The following is a 22,089-nucleotide window of genomic DNA, read 5'->3' as shown; positions in this document are numbered from 1 at the left end:
TGTGAACAAAGGCACTAATAATATACAAACGGAAAGAATGGAATATCGATAAAACAACAACAATGATATCCAACAACAATGCACATAAAATAAATATAAACGTAATATATATATTAAATAAACTTACAAAAACAGATAAAAATAATTTGAAATAAACAATACAAGTTAAAACGTTATCAATACAATAAGATGCGACTCGAATTCTAAATTGAAAATTCAAAATTTAAAAGAAAAATAAAGTTGACAGTGATAACAAAATCAAACAAAATGTCCAGAGAGAAAGTGTAACACTGTATATGTGACAATAATTATAAAAATAGTGCTAGAGTAGTAACACGTAGCTCAATTTATCAAATAATCTCGTACCTGTGGTCGAGTACATTATGAATTAAACTACCACTATTTTGTGTGTTTACGACAAACATGTATAAGTAGTACTGTGGTGTTCGATATTCTTGTAAGGACTTTGGTTTCTGTTTTATTATCTGACACATAGTTACTCATTATAGTGTAAGGATACATGTCAAAAAGTTCTTCCACTGCTGTGTTTCATTACGGTGGTGGAGAACACTACTAAATAGTGCTCATTGCCCCAGAGGAATCTATGACTACCACAAACGAATATTTCTTCGGTTGTAGATCTCTAGAATAGATAGCTGCGACGGGTACGTCACTATTTTATAAATCAACTGTAGGTGGAGTCGTTGTTTCGTTTGCTGGCCTTTTTTTCAGTCTCTGAACATGTACATTTACTTGGATGTACTTCGTTAAGACTCGCATGTCTGAAGGCAAGGTCATTCGTTTTAAAATAGGTGACTTTGGCTTATGGGTTATCTTTAACCTCCTGTTATGTAAAGAAAATGTTTCTTCTATTAATGCTAGATAGTTTTCTTTCACGTTTGTTTGTTGTTAAGCACAAAGCGACACAATAAGCCACCTTTGCTATACCCACCTCGGGTATCGAAACCCTGTTTTTAGAGTTATAAGCCTTTAGACTTAGCGTTGATCAACTGGGTGAGGTTACTTTTGTCAACAACATTCTTCCTCAGTGACACAACGGACTGTCTGCGGACTCACACTGCTAGAAACCGAGTTTCGATACCCGTTGTGAGCAGAGCACAGATAACCCATTGTGTAGCTTCGTGCTTAATTACAAACAGTCAATCAGTTAGTCAACGAGATAATTTTGTTTGCATTTATATGAAAAGTCAAAATAAAAATTGCTGGATGAAGTAATTCAGACATTTTGTGTGATGAAAAAAAAACGACCATAAACTCCAGAACAATAATGTAATTATTTCACTCAAAGTTTCATTTTTATAACTTCTTTTGGAGCAAAGTTAGTAGCAGAATGCTCCAAATGAAATTGTAAAAATCAGAAAAATTAAGTGAAATAATTATGATCTGGTTCTTGAATTTATGGTTATTTTTCTATCATACAAAATCTACTTTTCTGTCAGGATGAAGCAACAGGTAATTTTTATGAGGAGAAAGCATCTGTCAACAATATATCATTTTGTCAGGAGGAAACAACCAAAAAAATGTATTTTGTTGTCAGAAGGAAATAAATGTCTTATTACTTTTGATTTACCACTCCTCTCTAATTATCACCCACCCCTGTATTTTTATAAAGTTTACCCTGTGTGACGTTTGTTTGTTTTTGAATTTCGCACAAAGCTACTCGAGGGCTATCTGTGCTAGCCGTCCCTAATTTAGCAGTGTAAGAATAGAGGGAAGGTAAGCTAGTCATCACCACCCACCTCCAACTCTTGGGCTACTCTTTTACCAACGAATAGTGGGATTGAACGTAACATTATAACGACCCCACGGCTGAAAGGACGAGCATGTTTGGCGCGACCGGAATGCGAACCCGCGACCCTCAGATTACGAGTCGCACGCCTTAACACGCTTGGCCATGCCGGGCCTAAACATATCCTCACACGAACACCCTGTGTGACAGCAATAGTGGTCCAAAATATAATCCATTTTTATTTCCGTAATTTTGATTTGAAAAAAAGAAGGAAAACAAACACATTATTAGCATTTCAATCAACAAATCTCATGTGAAAAACAGAATCTGGAACTACAGAAATTAGCGCCCTTATTTACAGTTTTCAATGGCCCTGGAGGTGTTGATTAGGATTACAGTTTTCAATGGCCCTGGAGGTGTTGATCAGGTAGCAATACGGTAGAAACATGATTTTGTTTATTTATTTTGGTACTTCTTATACCCACGTGAATACAGTTTTAATTTTGTAAACAACCACACAAAATTGTTACTACAAAACTAGAGGTAAATCTACGGATTTACAACGGTAAAAGTAGGGATTTGATTCCCTTCGGTGGACTCAGCAGATAGCCCGATGTGGATTTGCTATAAGAAAACACACACACACTATGAAATAAAACTAACAATTCGAAGAGTTTATATTTTTTCACTTTAAATTATTCCGAATGATATGAACGTCTTTACTTTTAACTTAATTGTGACAAAATGTTATCGAAACTTTTAACATTTGTTACTCTGTTAAACCTCTAACAAGTTTTCCTTCTTCAGTCGTTCAAACCGTTTAAAAACTTTAAAAGACATTACATTAAAAGCTACATGCTACCACATTAACTGTAGAGTGATAAACCAGGTGAAAGTGACTAGATCTAAGCATATTACATAATATATATAATTATTGTACAAAACAGGAAGACGACTTTAAACTTTTATTATGTTTTTAAAATTGTCGTGCATATCAGTGATGTCGAGAAACCCATTTGTTGAGAAATTTATATGCAAAAACGGCTCGTTTGGGTTGAGAAAATATTTTACATAGAAGAGCGAACAACGTTTCGACCTTCTTCGGTCATCGTCAGGTTCACAAAGAAAGAGGTAACTGACCGGAAGCTGACCACATGTTTGAAAGGGGTTGTGTAACTGAGTGTCAGAATGTAGAGGGCGGTATTAGATGTTTGAATATATAATTTTATTTATTTATTATATTAATATAGGTATAAAGGCGTTCCTTTATATTGGTTTATTTTGGGTTTAAGTTGTTGTATAAGTAAGGCTTCTTTAATTTTGCGTTTGTTTATGTTTGTTTCTTTATTTAGTATTTGAGTGTTTTCTATGGTTATGTTGTGTTTATTTGACTTGCAGTGTTCGAAAACGTGTGAAGGTGACTTTTTATGTTCTTTGAATGTGGTTTCCATTTTTCTACTTGTTTCTCCAATATAGAAGTCGTGGCAGTTATCACATTGTATTTTATAAATAATGTTGGTGTGGTGTTTGCCAGTGTAGTTTTTACATAGTATAGACCTCAGTTTTGTGCATATGTTTCGATTTAAAATATGGTAGTTGTGTTTCCATATATTTTTTAATTGAGTTTGGTTTGTATGTCGTTTACAGTGTGTAGTCATTTTGATGTCACAGTGTTGATTTACAGTGTGTAATCATTTTGATGTCACAGTGTTGATTGTAAATAGTTCCTTAGTATAGAACGTTATGTGTATATACATATGTCTGCTTTCATGTTTAACGTACTGAGTGTTTCAGAAGCCTTCGTGGCTGATATAATGAATAGCAGCATCTTACGTTTTTTAGTTTGTTTCGTCTGTCTTCATTGTGATTCTGTTTGATATGAACGTATGCGCTCAGGTGAACACTTGTGCATTAACAGAAATATAGTTCTGAATATAAACAGGATTAACTTGAAGTACACGCACAAGTTGGTGTTTAACATAAGATATTGTAAATACAGGCTGAAGTTGTGAATTAAAATATTCCAACTAACTAGAACAGGAACATAATGTTTTAGTAATTTTAAACGAACATTGGAGATTTTTAACCTCAGGAGCTAAATTAGGGTGTACGGTGTCTCTACGTGATAAGAATGTTCAAATAAGTTTGTAGAAGGTTCCACATTATTTATTATCCTACTGAGTAATAACTGACTAATACATTAAGCTTAGAATCTTTTACATATAATTTAAAGATAACAAAGGACTTATTAATCCATCTAGGCCTTCACATCCACTATACTAAACTAAAATCAAAGTGTAACGCTGAAACCCAACTATTATCAGTTAAATATTTATCAAACATTCCGTTAAATTTTCTTAGTCAATTGCTTTCACCACATCAGAAGGTAACGCACAATAAATGTTAATCGCCCATTCAGATACTTGTGTCCCAAACTCTCTCCAGTAAGTACAAGAAGACACGATGTATTAACACTACTAACACGATGTATTAACAATACTAACACGATGTATTAACGCTACTAACACGATGTATCAACACTACTAACACGATGTATTAGCACTACTAACACGATGTATTTATCAGCACTACTAACACGATGTATTAACACTACTAACACGATGTATTAACACTACTAACACGATGTATCAGCACTACTAATACGATGTATTAACACTACTAACACGATGTGTTAACACTACTAACACAATGTATCAGCACTTATTACACGATGTATTAACACTACTAACACGATGTGTTATCAGCACTACTAACACGATGTGTTATCAGCACTACTAACACGATGTATTAACACTACTAACACGATATATTGACACTACTAACACGATGCATTAACACTACTAACACGAAGTATTAACACTACTAACACGATGTATCAGCACTACTAATACGATGTATTAACACTACTAACACGATGTGTTAACACTACTAACACAATGTATCAGCACTACTAACACGAAGTATTAACACTACTAACACGATATATCAGCACTACTAACACGATGTATCAACACTACTAACACGATGTATTAACACTACTAACACGATGTATTAACACTACTAACACAATGTATCAGCACTTATAACACGATGTATTAACACTACTAACACAATGTAGAGTGCCGAGATCCATTTATTCCATAACACTGTTGAGGATATTCCCATCAAAATTATAGTTATAATCAAAACGTGATATCTCAAATATATTACCCTGCATTTATTACAACTAAAATACATCCGCCTATTATTCGTTGAGTTCACCAAATAATCCAACTCCTTCTACAGATTAGTACCATCCATCTCGCTCCAAAACTTTAATGTCGTCAGCAAATTTAAATAACGTATTGACCATTCCTTCAACTATGTCATTGATATAAATGAATAAGATCAGAGGTCCTAAACTGAGCCTGAACTATCCCACTTGTGACATTAATCCATTTTGACTGAGATAAATTTGTAACTACACTCTGTTGTTTTTAAAATCCAGTCAGTGTTTTTTCCAGTAAGCTAACGTATTTCCCCCACATCCACAAAGAAAACTTGTTTGACAAGCCTTTTACGTGAAACATTTTCAAATGCTTTCTGGAAACCAAAAAGCAACAAATTCACACCCATTCATTCATCTGTGTAAGCAGTAAATCCATTCAAAGAATGCCAGAAGAGTAGACAAGTAATATTCTCGCTAATAAAAACATGCTGACCATCAAATAAAAAAACTTTCACATCACTGACGTGAGACTAATTAGGCCTATAACTGCTTGGATAATTTTATCACCACCTCAGTAAATAGAAGTAATATTTGCCAACTTGCAATCTTCTAACACTAGTTCACTATTTAAGAACTTAGAATAAAAAAGGAACAAGTAAATCGCATGTCCACAACTTAACCTCCTTTAAACCCTTCGAGGAAATATTATCTAGCCAATTTATTCTTTAAACTTCCTAGTTTTTTCTTTCTTCTTGACAAGATGATAATTAATGTGATCTTACTGTCCAAGCTTGTTTCCATCTAGCAACTGTTCAGGTTGAGGAACGCTGTTTAAACCTTCATTAGTAAAAACTGAACGACAAGTTGAATTCATCAATCTAACCATGCAACAATCATCAAATACTAGTTTTTTTATCATCTGTCAAAAGCCCTACTTCCGTCCTAACGTTTTGTTTACCTTGAAGGTACTTAAAGAAATCTTTATAATTACTTTTACGTTTCAGCTAATTTTTATATCCTAATTTCCCTTTTGATCAAGTATCTTAATCTCCAGTTATTTTCCTAATAGGTTGCTTAACCAATTGGAAAAGAAAACCATTTGGACAGTTTCTGAAACTTGTCACATCATGATTTGCCTCTAACATTTCTCAGCCTATATACAGCAAATTAAAATTTCCCATAATTATAACCCCATTAAAAGTTTATTTATTTATCCAACTGCATAGTTGCACATTAATTTCATCGGCTTCATCCGATAATCTGTAACTCATTCCAATTAAATGTTTACTTCCCTTGTAAATCGCAACAGAAACTCAAACAGATTCAACCTCATTGCTCTTAACTTTGATATTCTCAACCGGAACAAGCTATAACTTCCATTTTACATATAAAATCACTTCAACCTTTTTCTTTCTCGGCACTCTGTCCTTATTATATAACCCATAACTTTGAATTTCAAACAAATTCCTTTAATCAAAACTGCCTACATTTAGCTAGGTTTTAGTCACTACCAGTACACCAAAATCCTCAGTTGCAACCAATTTTCCTTATCTCGTATACAACTAACATTACAATAATAACAGTTTAGTCTACTCGTATACAACTAACATTACAATAACAACAGTTTAGTCTACTCGTATGCTACTAACGTTACAATAATAACAGTTTAGTCTACTCGTATACTACTAACATTACAATAACAACAGTTTAGTCTAATATTCAGTTTACTTCTGTTCTTCGTTCTTACATTTTATTCAAGAGGTTTACTTTGCCCATGAGCTGATACCACAAATCGATCAAGCCATCCTGCTTGTCCTTCTGTACTAACCTAAGCATAGTATTCAGCCCTGGTAACTATTGAACATATATAAATTATCTCGGGGCTTAGTCTAGGTTTTTTTCTGAAACTGGCAGATGAATTCATAAAAGCTTTCTCTAAAAGCTTATAACGACAAAATTCCGGCTTCTATACCCGCAGTGGGAAGAGCACAAAAAGCTCATCGTTTAGCTTTATGATTGGTAATAAACAAACAAACAAATGTTCTAAAAAAGGGTATAGTCTGCTGGTAACTTGAATGGCTGTATAAGACTATGATAATCCGTCGGAACTATAAAGAGTTCTGTTGTCAAAATTTAGGAGAGAAGGAATACCCGCTGTTGGTTGTATTTAGTTAGCTCTCAAGAAAGTTTGAACTACTCACGATTTTCGCATATTTTCAAAAACTGATTTTATCTAATGATTAAAATCTGTCCCGTCTGAATCGTCGTGTGTAACTTAATAAAGCAAATCCCCAGGTCATGTACGAAACCTCTGTGAAGTAATTTCAAAGTATGCACATAACTGAAAGCTGACGTGTCTTATTCGCAATATTTCCATACAAGACATTTACACCTGCAGATTTTCATCTCGTTAAGTGTTACTGATGTTAACCAACAACGTCACCTTTCGTAAACGCTATCTTTATGAACAGAAACCACGATAAAAAAAGGAAGGAATATAATGTCCACCATTCTAGTTATTCCTAGAGCATCTTTGTTTGTTTACTACCCGTCTATTTTACAATACAACCGTATATTTTACAATACAACCGTCTATTTTACAATACAACCGTTTATTTTAAGGGTGCCCTCTACAATATTACCTCGTCTTCTTGATTCTCGTTGATAAAGCGGCAAGTTAATGGACTTACCTCACCAAAATTCGGGGTTCAATTCCCCAAGGTGGACACATGCCGAATGTGGCTTTGCTTCACAACAAATTGACAGTTGATTCGTCATCCTTTTATTGATTTCTCTAGTTGTATTTTACCTTATGGTCTTCCAAGCGTAGCAGTCTTTAGTATTCTATTTTATTCCATTCTAGTAACATGTTCAACCCATCTTATTCTTTTTGCTTTTACGATATTTGTGATGGGAGTTAATCAACTGATATCCATAAGTTCTTGTTTATGTTGTCTTTCTTATGTCCATCGTTCTCTTAGCTCATCGCCTCTACGTACATTTATAATATTTGTCGTTATGGTTAGTCTCTCTTCTTTATGAAATCCAACGATAATTCTGTAATCGCTTATTCGCTTTTAATCATGATGTATTCTTTATTCGTAACCTGCGTGGGCAACTATATATGTGATATGATTTTGGATGTCCCGTATCACACTCACTCTCTGGTCCCTTTGCAGAATTCATTGAACGACAACATATATTTAAAAAGGATGGCATAACAGATGCTGTTCATAGGACATAAATGTGTTCACTGTTTCACTGACCATTAATGTGAAAACCAGTACTAAGACACAAATAAGATATATATATTCACTTAAGCAATTTTCCATTCACCAAGGAATCTGAACCATAATTTTCCCGGCTCGTTCATATTTTTCTCTAATAAGAATAAGGCAGAGAAAACATAAGAAATAACATGGCTGGCTGAGAGTGGATCCAGCTAGATAAAAGATTATAATAGATTGAAAGTAAGCAAAAAGCTACACAATGGGCTATCTGTGCTTTTCCCATCTTATACTATAAGGTTCAAGCATGCTCATTGTATCAGGCATAGGAACCATCGTGAGGTCCGAGTATGTTCAATACATAAGGTACAGGAACCACCATGAAATCCGAGTATGTTTAGTACATCAGGTACAGGAACCATCGTGAGGTCCGAGTATGTTCAATACATCAGGTACAGAAACCATCGTGAGGTCCGAGTATGTTCAATACATCAGGTACAGGAACCATCGTGAGGTCCGAGTATGTTCAATACATCAGGTACAGGAACCATCGTGAGGTCCGAGTATGTTCACTAAATCAGGTACAGGAACTACCATAAGGTTGGAGTATTCTGTCAGGTTCAAGAATTAGATTTTACTTTTTGTGCAAAACTATATTGTGTTTTAATGATTACTGTAACCCCTAGAAAGAAGTCATTTGATTTAGAGTTTTAGAACAATATTTATGTACACATAATTTAAATCTTTGGACGTAGTATCATTAAACAATGTTTATGTCGTATAATTTAATAAAATACTACACAATATCTCACCTGCTCTTTTCACAGTATTTAAAACGTTAAAATCCATAAACTTATCCCTGACCCACTAGGATACACTTTCGCATGAACCATTAGTGTTTTTTTTTGTTGTTGTTCCAAGAGTTTGACTCCAATTGGAACGAATAATTAATCATTACCAAGCTTCAGGAAAGAAATTAATAGATTTGAGTTCTCCAATGGTATAGCGGTATGTCAGCGGAGTTATACTGCTTGATATCGGGTTTCGATACCTGTAGTGAGCAGAGCACAGATGGCTCTATGTATAGCTTTGTACTTTACTCAAAACAACAACAAACTGTAAGATATTTAAAATATTATAAATAAATGTAGTAAAGTGTAAGATGAATAATGATATTAAGTAACTTTGGTTTGTGTGGAATTAGGCACAAAGTTACACAATAGAATATCTATGCTCTGTCCACCATAAGTATCGAAACCTGGTTTCTAGCGCTGGTAGTTTGCAGACATACCACTATGCCACCAGAGGTGGATTAAATATAGCTGTCCATTTCATGGAACTTATATCACGTTTCTTTTTAGTTTTTGTTTTGGTTTCAAGAAAAATGATTTAATCAATAAAAATAGCATTTACTTTGAACATTTGTGAAACAGCTGTTAACATGTTAACATTCTAAAGTTTGTTTCGAAAATGTTAATGGAAGTAAAATTACAATAAAAAAATTGTGGTGTTTTTTTTTTTTTTAATGAGAAAACGTTTGTTTCAGGCAGCGAACATCTGGATAATATGGTAAGAGCAAAACAGAGGGATGAGACAACTGACCCTAACATACCACCGCCAGGTGGCGGTAAATGTAACTCTCAGGTCAGAGAATTCTACTGGGACCGCGCAGTTCTCGTGACTGGAGCAACAGGTTTCGTGGGGAAGGTACATAAGAACTTTCATTACCTTCAACTAACGTGTATGTGAATGTTACATAATATAGTACCTGAGATGTTTGAAGCCTAAAACAATATACGTTTTAAAAACGCATTTAATTTCTTTCCTGGACAGCAAATACATACTTAGTCATTATACGTAACTGTTTAAGTAGATTAAACTGAAAAATTAGCCGCAAATTCGTAATAAAAGTAAATGACAGCAGTAAACGAAACGACGTATTTGTTGTACTGTCACTAACAGGGTTTACAACAACCTAGCGTTTCAGCTCCAAATTTTTGGCCCGGCATGGCCAAGTGTGTTAAGGCGTTCGACTCGTAATCCGAGGGTGGCGCGTTCGAATCCCGGTCGCACCAAACATGCTCGCCCTCCCAGCCGCGGGGGCGTTATAACGTGACGGTCAATCCCACTATTCGTTGGTAAAAGAGTAGTCCAAGAGTTGGCGGTGGGTGGTGATGACTAATTGCCTTCCCTCTAGTCTTACACTGCTAAATTAGGGACGGCTAGCGCTGATAGCCCTCGAGTAGCTTTGCATCAAATTCAAAAACTAACAAACATCTCCAAACCATTTTATCTAACAGTTTAACATACAACTAAGACGATTGATAATTATTTTTCTTTTCAAAGCTTACAACTGTGTAAGTTCTGTAGTGCTAAATAGTTTTCTTTACGATATCATAAATAATAATATAAATGGTAAACCAGATCAATAATAAACAAAATGTCATAATAGCAATTATATTTAAGCCTTTCTCTATACGCTAAGCCTCATTTAAGTCAAATGCCCATGAAATCTAAATGAACATAACAGATTATTTTTCTTGCCCTAGATTTACTATGTTTTAGTATTACACCATGCAGTATATTTAGTTTCTTAATTTTACATATATATTTATCTTTAATGTATTCACAAATGGCTTTTCCGAACATTTTTAAATAGAATTTAATAAGCTGTCAGCAACATATCTTGTTTCCGTGTGGGCCGGGTGGGTTAAGGCATTCGATTGATAATCTGAGGGTCGCGGGTTCGAATCCCAGTCGCACCAAACATGTTCGCCCTCCCAGCCGTGAGGGCGTTATAATGTGACGGTCAATCCCATTATTCGTTGGTAAAAGAGTAGCCCAAGAGTTGGCGGTGGGTTGTGATGACTAGCTGCCTTCTCTCTAGTTTTACACTGCTAAATTAGGGGCGACTGGCGCAGATAGCCCTCTTGTAGCTTTGCGCGAAATTCAAAAACAATTTTTTTTGTTTCTGTAAATAAAATAAAAATAACGCAAAAGAAAATCTCTGTGTTTAGTTATTCGTGAAGCTTTTGACAACAAACATGTCTGATATACTGCAGGTCCTGGTAGAAAAACTTCTACGTTCGTGTAGTCGTTTGAAAACAATCTACCTCATACTTCGCCCGAAAGATGGCAAGGACGTGCGACAACGTCTGGATGAACTGCTTCGATCAAAGGTATGTAATTTAATTTTTCGAATTAGTACAAGCCGCACGAGACCAAATGTACTATCACACACCGTATCAGAAACATGACATGGTATACTATCGTAGAGTGTATCAGAAACTTGATATGATACACTAAACAAAGTCTTATGAGAGATGCAACACGTTATTTTTTAGTAAACACAAAATAATACACTCTAGTAAATTGAATAAGAAACTCGGCATGATTCAGACGAGTAATTTTATAAAAAAACAACAAAACACGACATGATAAGACATAGGACTGCAGTGTTTAACATGAATCGTGTGCATGTGTTTTCCATCACATTTTTCTATTTAAACAGCTTATAATTTCTGAAAATATTACCATAAGAATTTATGTATTTAAGGACATTAAGACGCTATGAAATTGTGATTTTTTTATAGTCTTTTAGTTTTGCTAAGATTTGAAACTTTTAGCAAATGATTCATTGTAACTTGGTTATACGAATGTCTCCACTGAGTTAACAGCTTACTGTTTCTCACGGATTAGAGGGGACTAGTAGCCAGCCATAACAACAATTTGGTTATCACCGTATTATTTTTATCTAGCACACATAAGTAACCTCTATTCCTAAAGCATGATACTGCTGGTTTATATCAAGAACAAAGTGATATTCACACTGTGTCCGCCACAGGGATCAAACCCTAATTCATAATATCACTAGGTTATATTTACTATAAAAATGTATTAATCTTAAAACCATTAGTAAAAAAAACTACATTTCGTGTGTTCTGGAGGCTTCATTTGATGGCCTAGAACTATAAAACATTAGGAGGCTTCTAGTGATGGCCTAGAACTATAAAACATTAGGAGGCTTCTAGTGATGGCCTAGAACTATAAAACATTAGGAGGCTTCTAGTTATGGCCTAGAACTATAAAACATTAGGAGGCTTCTAGTGATGGCCTAGAACTATAAAACATTAGGAGGCTTCTAGTGATGGCCTAGAACTATAAAACATTAGGAGGCTTCTAGTGATGGCCTAGAACTATAAAACATTAGGAGGCTTCTAGTGATGGCCTAGAACTATAAAACATTAGCAAAATAACGTTGATTACTTTAGAGAGAGTAATAAATGACATGACGTAAAACTTAAAAGTACTGAATTCATGTATAATTTGGCGAATAACACTAACGTTGTAAAGAGCGTGTACTAACATTCACACTGAATCTGAACAGTTTTTCAACGACTAAAGTTAAAACATAAACAGTTTATAAACATACATAATAAAATCAATACGTGTTTGTTCTTTTCTTGGCATATTTTTGTGCAGCATATCGTTTGATACTTACTCGAATGGACTCCTGCGTATTAATGAATTCAAACTGAAAGTAAAACAGTAAATAATTGATTTATTTTTAAGGTTGATTAAATCTTGAAATGGAGTTTTTTTTTATTCACTATTTTTGTTGTAATGCAGTTTGAAATTGACAGTTGATAATAGCCTATTTCCATTTACGTCTAACTATAATATACAACCACCTTTAGAACAACAAAATGATCATTTTCAGAGAACGTATTACCAATAATTAACGCCTTCTGGGGAGTTGTAAATTGTAAAAGGGTGGCACGAATTAGAGACTAATTAGGTATTACGATAATACCTCTATTATTAAGAAATATACCTAAAATAAGTGGAAGCAAACATAGCTTATTGATTTCTAGTTTTGCAATAACCATCAGCGCCATCTATTAGAATAAATATGGTGATCACTGTTTGTAAGAATAAAAAAACCACGTGAAACTGTTCTCTCATGCCACGGGTAACTTTCTTTGATCTGTACCGCCAAGGTGTCTTCGAAGTTTGCTGCTACGACTAAAAAAAATGGGAAAATCATGGCCCACGTGGTATTTATCAGTTGACTGTATATCTCTGAAAGGGTGTAAGTTATTAGAGAGGGGAAATAAATAATGGGCAATACAATGTGTGAAATCAATATATATATATATATATAAATACTAATAAGGAATTATAGTCTGTTGTTTTTATATATCATTACACTAGTAAAACAAGTTATAATCTGAAATTATATTAATATCCACAACAGGCATTTGATCAAGTTTCATCGGAAAACCGATCAGTTATGAGGAAGATCGTTCCAATTGCCGGTGACGTCACAGAAGATGGATTAGGGATCAGTTCTTCAGATGAGGAAGTTCTGGTGAATAACGTGTCTGTAGTCTTTCACTGTGCAGCTACAGTGAAATTTGACGAACCTTTTAAGTTAGTTTTCAACTTATTTGTTTGTTTTTTAATCGATGACAAAAATTATCTGTAACTGCACAATAAACTTTCACGACAAATATGGTATACCTTATCTGGATTTCTCCTACATGCTTATGGTTGAATGTTTTCGTTTTCAGTCTCATTAAAAAAACCCAACAGAAAACACATTTGATAATTTTAACGACTGTTCCTCTTAGAATGTCGGTAAATATCCAGTGCTTTAATAACTACATGTTATTCACTGATACTGGTGAGCGTGGATATATATTAATGTACAAGTAAATCTTGACTCCAAATCCACGAGAAACGAAACTGCGGCCTAACAAGTCGCGAATATTGTCTGTTATTTAAACATTTCAACCAATAAGTTACTAATAACTAAAGTTAATGATTTAAACTAATGTTCTGGTTGTTAGTATAATTCGTATGCGTGAACTGAGACTTTATTTTATCTATTTTAATTTATATATTCAAGAGACTTTAAGACTACAATGTTTTCATTGAACCTATCTCTGTAGTATTTGTAAGATAACATTAATCAGCAACATATTCCACTCCATAATATTTATAGAACAAAATTCATAATGCCATAAATCCCTTTTGGCAGTATTTACAGGTTAAGTTAATTAAATCTTAAATCTCTCTTTGTTGTATTTGTAAATTAAACTTGTTGGGACAGGAATCTCTTTTTTGCGTTTATATAATGTAAAACAGATCAGGTTATTAATCCATTTCTTGTTTACTAAAAATTATGGAAAAGAAGAGAAGAAAACCTTTATTACACAGCTAGTAACCATTTACTTTTCTGCTGGAGTTCTTTTTGAGGATAAACTTACTGTTCTTTACGACTGAAAATAACTAACATAGTCTGTCACAAAGTATTTGTATACCATCCTAGATTTCATTCTTTGTTAGATTTTGTTATCTTGTAGTTCATTATTTGTTGGATTTTGTTATCCTGTAGTTCATTATTTGTTGGATTTTGTTATCCTGTAGTTCATTATTTGTTGGATTTTGTTATCCTGTAGTTCATTATTTGGTGGAATTTGTTATCCTGTAGTTCATTATTTGTTGGATTTTGTTATCCTGTAGTTCATTATTTGGTGGAATTTGTTATCCTGTAGTTCATTATTTGTTGGATTTTGTTATCCTGTAGTTCATTATTTGGTGGAATTTGTTATCCTGTAGTTCATTATTTGTTGGATTTCGTTATCCTGTAGTTCATTATTTGGTGGAATTTGTTATCCTGTAGTTCATTATTTGTTGGATTTTGTTATTCTGTTGTTCATTACCTGTTAGGTTTTGCTGTACTAGATTTCATTATCCCTTGACTTTTGCTATCTTAATGTTCATTTTCTGCACAATTTTCTGTCGTATCTTTCATTATCTGTTAGATTTTTGTCTCCCAAGTTTTATTTTTCGTAAGATTTTGTCGTTTTAGATTTCATTATGCGTCGGATTTTGTAATCCTAGATTTATTTTTCTGTTGAATTTTTCATTCCAAATTTTATACCTGGTAGAGTTTGATGTAGTAGATTTCATTTTTGTTGAACTTTTCAATCGTTGGTTTTATTTTCTGTTAGAATTTACCATAGTAGGTAACATAGCCTGTTGGATTTTCCACTTATATTTCATTAGCTGTTATATCTTGTCTCCTACATTTTGTTTTTGATTCAACTTTATGGTGTTTTTAAACGTAGAAGCATCTATAAATCGAATTATTTTTTCATTAATTTATTTTGTTGTATTAGAAACTTGTTATTTACTGCTCATGTCATTATGTTGAATGTTACAGAACTGAAAGAAACGTAATGCTGTTCCCTTTTCAAAAAAAACTATTTAGGATTGTAATGGAAAACTAAGGAGAAAACTCGTACTTTGTTTTTAAATGTGGTGTTTTGTATTTAAATGCACGTAGTGTATAAAATATTGTGTATTTGAAATGATTGAAACAGTTAAGTGACCTGCCTAAACTGCTCACATAAGAGGTTAGGTATGTAAAGCTTCGAACGAATCTGATGGCCATGGGGGGCGTCTCAATGGCTGCGAGGCGTAACCATAATTGGTTGAACGTTTTCCACAGCACATGATGCCTAGAAACATCTCTTGTACAAGAGGCACTTTTAACAAATTGGACTGATCAAGTAGAAGAAGCCAGATACAGCGACGCTTTCAAACCTTGGGTTTCAGGTGCAACTACGAAAACTCAGTGATATTGCTTCCAGGTCCATATTCAACAGAGTACTAGCACCGGTATTCTATGACTCTACAAACAAATGAAGAAATAAACACAATCTTAGCACATAAACAAGGTTGTCTGAGATGGGGCTTTGAGGATTAAGAGGCTCATCTTTTCTTACTTTATTGATGTTTGAAATGCTTCCGGTTCAAATATGGTTACATTGCTAATATTTTACTACACCTAATTTTACATTTGCGTGACATTTAATGAAGTTTTTAAAAAAAATTCCCACTCAAAAATCTTATTCCTTTAATTATAAAGATAAGGGGAAACCATACATATAATAAAATAAAATAACATGTATAATGTGTTTTTACTTTACCACTGTCAGCAACCTACTCTTACTGTAGATTTGTCCAGGGTTGCTGACAGACATGAGAAGTGAGTAGCTAGATTATAATACAACGTAATAAGTTGTTGAAGAGATGATAACTATAAAACTTAATATTTTTCTTGTGATAATGTTTAGTACATTCTTGTATGAAACAAAATCGAGAATAAAAAACATCCAATCCAATAGTAAATGAAATTATAATGGGAAACAAATCAATGTTACTAATACTGAGCCTTAGAGTTTTAGAAGCTTGTCCTAAAGTAAAACTCCGATTTGTAAATGAGACTGTTAACATTATAATTAAATATATTTGAAAACAAAATATTAAAAAAACACCTATTTTCAATCCTTATTTTTTATTATTTGTCTTTTATTGATGTTGCAACAAACAGTTTGTTGGTATATATATGTGTGTGCACTGTTTTTATTTCCTTACCATAAACAGTCTGTGAAAAATAACGTCTGTGCAATTTTGTTTTATGGTGTTAGGCAGTCAGTTGATATCAATGTAGTTGGAACAAGAAGAATACTCCAACTGTGTCATAAGATTAAGCACCTGATGGTAAGTTTATCAAACACTAAAGTCTCATAATCTAAACAAACGTTTCACATTCTGTTTCTATTTTATTTTACACTAACTCATTATTGTTATCTTAAGGAATTAGCTTTATGATATTTTAATCGAAAGAAAATAATATGTTTTATGTTGCTTGATATGTTGGAGAAATTAATACACACAATTTCATGCCACCTTCGCTTTTTGAACTTTTACATTTTTAAAAAGGTTTAAACTATTAACTTTTCGGTTAAACTATCCGATATTAGGATAAAACTAAAGGAACATCTCGCTTTTTGTAACAAGTTATCTATGATTGAATATTGTGCTTCGTTGTTTTGAGAAAAAAAACACGAAAAACAAAATGTTATTTGGTTCCTGTAGAGTAGACGCGCACAATGATCTATCAGATTTTTTTCCGCCAGGGAAATCGATCACGAAGTTTTAGTATTATACACATTGAGGCTTAAATGATAAGGAAGTTGAGATTCGTTAAGAAACTAACTTTAAAGCACTTAAAAAACAGTTATTTAAGTTTTGAAATATTGCCAATTACAGCCAGATATTTAATATATTTTATATTTCTTGTTGTTCATGGAATATATAATGCCACTACTGTGTCTGTAGTATCCCAGCCGATATGATAATGTTGTACAAACAATCTTGTCAGTACTGTGTCTGTAGTATCCCAGCCGGTATAATAATGTTGTACAAACAATCTTGTCAGTACTGTGTCTGTAGTATCCCAGCCGGTATGATAATGTTGTACAAACAATCTTCTCACTACTGTGTCTGTAGTATCCCAGCCGATATGATAATGCTGTACAAACAATCTTGTCAGTACTGTGTCTGTAGTATCCCAGCCGGTATGATAATGTTGTACAAATAATCTTGTCAGTACTGTGTCTGTAGTATCCCAGCCGGTATGATAATGTTGTACAAACAATCTTGTCACTACTGTGTCTGTAGTATCCCAGCCGGTATGATAATGTTGTACAAACAATCTTGTCAGTACTGTGTCTGTAGTATCCCAGCCGGTATGATAATGTTGTACAAACAATCTTGTCAGTACTGTGTCTGTAGTATCCCAGCCGGTATGATAATGTTGTACAAACAATTTCGTCAGTACTGTGTCTGTAGTATCCCAGCCGGTATGATAATGTTGTACAAACAATCTTGTCAGTACTGTGTCTGTAGTATCCCAGCCGGTATGATAATGTTGTACAAACAATCTTGTCAGTACTGTGTCTGTAGTATCCCAGCCGATATGATAATGTTGTACAAACAATCTTGTCAGTACTGTGTCTGTTGTATCCCAGCCGATATGATAATGTTGTACAAACAATCTTGTCAGTACTGTGTCTGTAGTATCCCAGCCGGTATGATAATGTTGTACAAACAATCTTGTCAGTACTGTGTCTGTAGTATCCCAGCCGGTATGATAATGTTGTACAAACAATCTTGTCACTACTGTGTCTGTAGTATCCCAGCCGGTATGATAATGTTGTACAAACAATCTTGTCAGTACTGTGTCTGTAGTATCCCAGCCGGTATGATAATGTTGTACAAACAATCTTGTCAGTACTGTGTCTGTAGTATCCCAGCCGGTATGATAATGTTGTACAAACAATCTTGTCACTACTGTGTCTGTAGTATCCCAGCCGGTATGATAATGTTGTACAAACAATCTTGTCAGTACTGTGTCTGTAGTATCCCAGCCGGTATGATAATGTTGTACAAACAATCTTGTCAGTACTGTGTCTGTAGTATCCCAGCCGGTATGATAATGTTGTACAAACAATCTTGTCACTACTGTGTCTGTAGTATCCCAGCCGGTATGATAATGTTGTACAAACAATCTTGTAAGTACTGTGTCAGTAGTATCCCAGCCGTTATGATAATGTTGTACAAACAATCTTGTCAGTACTGTGTCTGTAGTATCCCAGCCGGTATGATAATGTTGTACAAACAATCTTGTCTGTACTGTGTCTGTAGTATCCCAGCCGGTATGATAATGTTGTACAAACAATCTTGTCAGTACTGTGTCTGTTGTATCCCAGCCGGTATGATAATGTTGTACAAACAATCTTGTAAGTACTGTGTATGTAGTATCCCAGCCGGTATGATAATGTTGTACAAACAATCTTGTCAGTACTGTGTCTGTAGTATCCCAGCCGATATGATAATGTTGTACAAACAATCTTGTCAGTACTGTGTCTGTAGTATCCCAGCCGGTATGATAATGTTGTACAAACAATCTTGTCAGTACTGTGTCTGTAGTATCCCAGCCGGTATGATAATGTTGTACAAACAATCTTGTCAGTACTGTGTCTGTAGTATCCCAGCCGGTATGATAATGTTGTACAAACAATCTTGTCAGTACTGTGTCTGTAGTATCCCAGCCGGTATGATAATGTTGTACAAACAATCTTGTCAGTACTGTGTCTGTAGTATCCCAGCCGGTATGATAATGTTGTACAAACAATCTTGTCAGTACTGTGTCTGTAGTATCCCAGCCGGTATGATAATGTTGTACAAACAATCTTGTCACTACTGTGTCTGTAGTATCCCAGCCGGTATGATAATGTTGTACAAACAATCTTGTCAGTACTGTGTCTGTAGTATCCCAGCCGGTATGATAATGTTGTACAAACAATCTTGTCAGTACTGTGTCTGTAGTATCCCAGCCGGTATGATAATGTTGTACAAACAATCTTGTCAGTACTGTGTCTGTAGTATCCCAGCCGGTATGATAATGTTGTACAAACAATCTTGTAAGTACTGTGTCAGTAGTATCCCAGCCGGTATGATAATGTTGTACAAACAATCTTGTCAGTACTGTGTCTGTAGTATCCCAGCCGGTATGATAATGTTGTACAAACAATCTTGTCAGTACTGTGTCTGTAGTATCCCAGCCGGTATGATAATGTTGTACAAACAATCTTGTCAGTACTGTGTCTGTAGTATCCCAGCCGGTATGATAATGTTGTACAAACAATCTTGTCAGTACTGGACATGGAAGTTGTCTGAATGATGTATTGTTATACTTTTGTTTCTTTAATTTTCACTCACATGTTTCTAAATTTACTAATGTTTTTTTTTTTTTTTCCATTACAGTTTGATCTGTTCCGAGAACGTTAAGGCTTGATCTGTTCCAGATACATTAAAACTTGATCTATTCCTGGAATATTAAGATTTTATCTGCTCCTGGAATATTACGGCTTGATCTGTTCCTGGAACACTAAGACTTGATCTGTTCCTGGAACATTAAGACTTGATCTGTTTCTAGAACACTAAGACTTGATCTGTTCCTGGAACATTAAGACTTGATCTGTTTCTAGAACACTAAGACTTGATCTGTTCCTGGAACATTAAGACTTGATCTGTTTCTTGAACACTAAGACTTGATCTGTTCCTGGAACATTAAGACTTGATCTGTTTCTTGAACACTAAGACTTGATCTGTTCCTGGAACATTAAGACTTGATCTGTTCCTGGAACATTAAGACTTGATCTGTTTCTAGAACACTAAGACTTGATCTGTTCCTGGAACATTAAGACTTGATCTGTTTCTAGAACACTAAGGCTTGATCTGTTCCTGGAACATTAAGACTTGATCTGTTTCTAGAACACTAAGACTTGATCTGTTCCTGGAACATTAAGACTTGATCTGTTCCTGGAATATTAAGACTTGATCTGTTTCTAGAACACTAAGACTTGATCTGTTCCTGGAACATTAAGACTTGATCTGTTTCTAGAACACTAAGACTTGATCTGTTCCTGGAACATTAAGACTTGATCTGTTTCTAGAACACTAAGACTTGATCTGTTCCTGGAACATTAAGACTTGATCTGTTTCTAGAACACTAAGACTTGATCTGTTCCTGGAACATTAAGACTTGATCTGTTTCTAGAACACTAAGACTTGATCTGTTCCTGGAACATTAAGACTTGATCTGTTTCTTGAACACTAAGACTTGATCTGTTCCTGGAACATTAAGACTTGATCTGTTTCTTGAACACTAAGACTTGATCTGTTCCTGGAACATTAAGACTTGATCTGTTCCTGGAACATTAAGACTTGATCTGTTTCTAGAACACTAAGACTTGATCTGTTCCTGGAACATTAAGACTTGATCTGTTTCTAGAACACTAAGGCTTGATCTGTTCCTGGAACATTAAGACTTGATCTGTTTCTAGAACACTAAGACTTGATCTGTTCCTGGAACATTAAGACTTGATCTGTTCCTGGAATATTAAGACTTGATCTGTTTCTAGAACACTAAGACTTGATCTGTTCCTGGAACATTAAGACTTGATCTGTTTCTAGAACACTAAGACTTGATCTGTTCCTGGAACATTAAGACTTGATCTGTTCCTGGAATATTAAGACTTGATCTGTTTCTAGAACACTAAGACTTGATCTGTTCCTGGAACATTAAGACTTGATCTGTTTCTAGAACACTAAGACTTGATCTGTTCCTGGAACATTAAGACTTGATCTGTTTCTAGAACACTAAGACTTGATCTGTTTCTGGAACATTAAGACTTGATCTGTTCCTGGAACATTAAGACTTGATCTGTTTCTAGAACACTAAGACTTGATCTGTTCCTGGAACATTAAGACTTGATCTGTTCCTGGAATATTAAGATTTTATCTGCTCCTGGAATATTAAGGCTTGATCTGTTTCTAGAACACTAAGATTTGATCTGTACCTGGAACATTAAGACTTGATCTGTTCTTGGAACATTAAGACTTGATCTGTTCCGTGATGACCAGGTGGGTTAAGGCACTCGACTCGTAATTTGAGGGTCGCGGGTTCGAATTCTCGTCACACCAAACATGCTCGCTCTTTTGGCCGTGGAGACGTTATAATGTAACGGTTAATCCCACTATTCGTTGGTAAAAGAGTAACCCAAGAGTGAGCGACGGGTGGTGATGACTAGCTGCCTTCCCTCTGATCTTACTCTGCAAAATTAGAGACGGCTAGCGCAGATAGCCCTCGAATAGCTTTGCGCGAAATTAAAAACAAACATCTTTTTTGGGGATAAAATATAAAAATGACGCTTTAAATGTTTTTTTTTTTGGACTAGGTAGGGATATATGTGATAACATGGCTCGAGTCCCGTTGCTCCCAAAACATGCTTCGAACTTTGGGTTCAGGGAATCTGAATGATGGACAAGTCTCATTATTCGATGAGAGCAGTCCAGTAGTTGATAGTATTTGTTGGTTATCTTTCTCTCTAATCTTCTACTTCGAAATTAGACGGCTAGCGCAGATAACCCTCAAGTAATTTTACCCAAACTTCAGAAAC

The 22,089-nt window shown here is 34.6% G+C and overlaps 1 protein-coding gene across 2 annotated transcripts in view; it reads left to right on the top strand.

The window, feature by feature from the left end:
* The window catches only part of LOC143243933 (putative fatty acyl-CoA reductase CG5065), a 44,117-nt gene that overhangs the window by 6,900 nt on the left and 15,128 nt on the right, over positions 1–22,089 (top strand). For both annotated transcript variants that reach the window (XM_076487766.1, XM_076487776.1), the window contains exons 2-5: positions 9,753–9,913; positions 11,269–11,385; positions 13,464–13,639; positions 16,708–16,780. In XM_076487766.1, the coding sequence (XP_076343881.1) occupies positions 9,753–9,913; positions 11,269–11,385; positions 13,464–13,639; positions 16,708–16,780 (527 nt within the window). The remainder of the gene's footprint in view (positions 1–9,752; positions 9,914–11,268; positions 11,386–13,463; positions 13,640–16,707; positions 16,781–22,089) is intronic.

The sequence above is a fragment of the Tachypleus tridentatus genome, chromosome 1 (genome assembly GCF_004210375.1).
Source record: "Tachypleus tridentatus isolate NWPU-2018 chromosome 1, ASM421037v1, whole genome shotgun sequence".
NCBI lineage: Eukaryota > Metazoa > Arthropoda > Merostomata > Xiphosura > Limulidae > Tachypleus > Tachypleus tridentatus.
The sequence above is the reverse complement of the archived record's forward strand: the minus strand, read 5'-3'. Positions and strand labels throughout refer to the sequence as shown.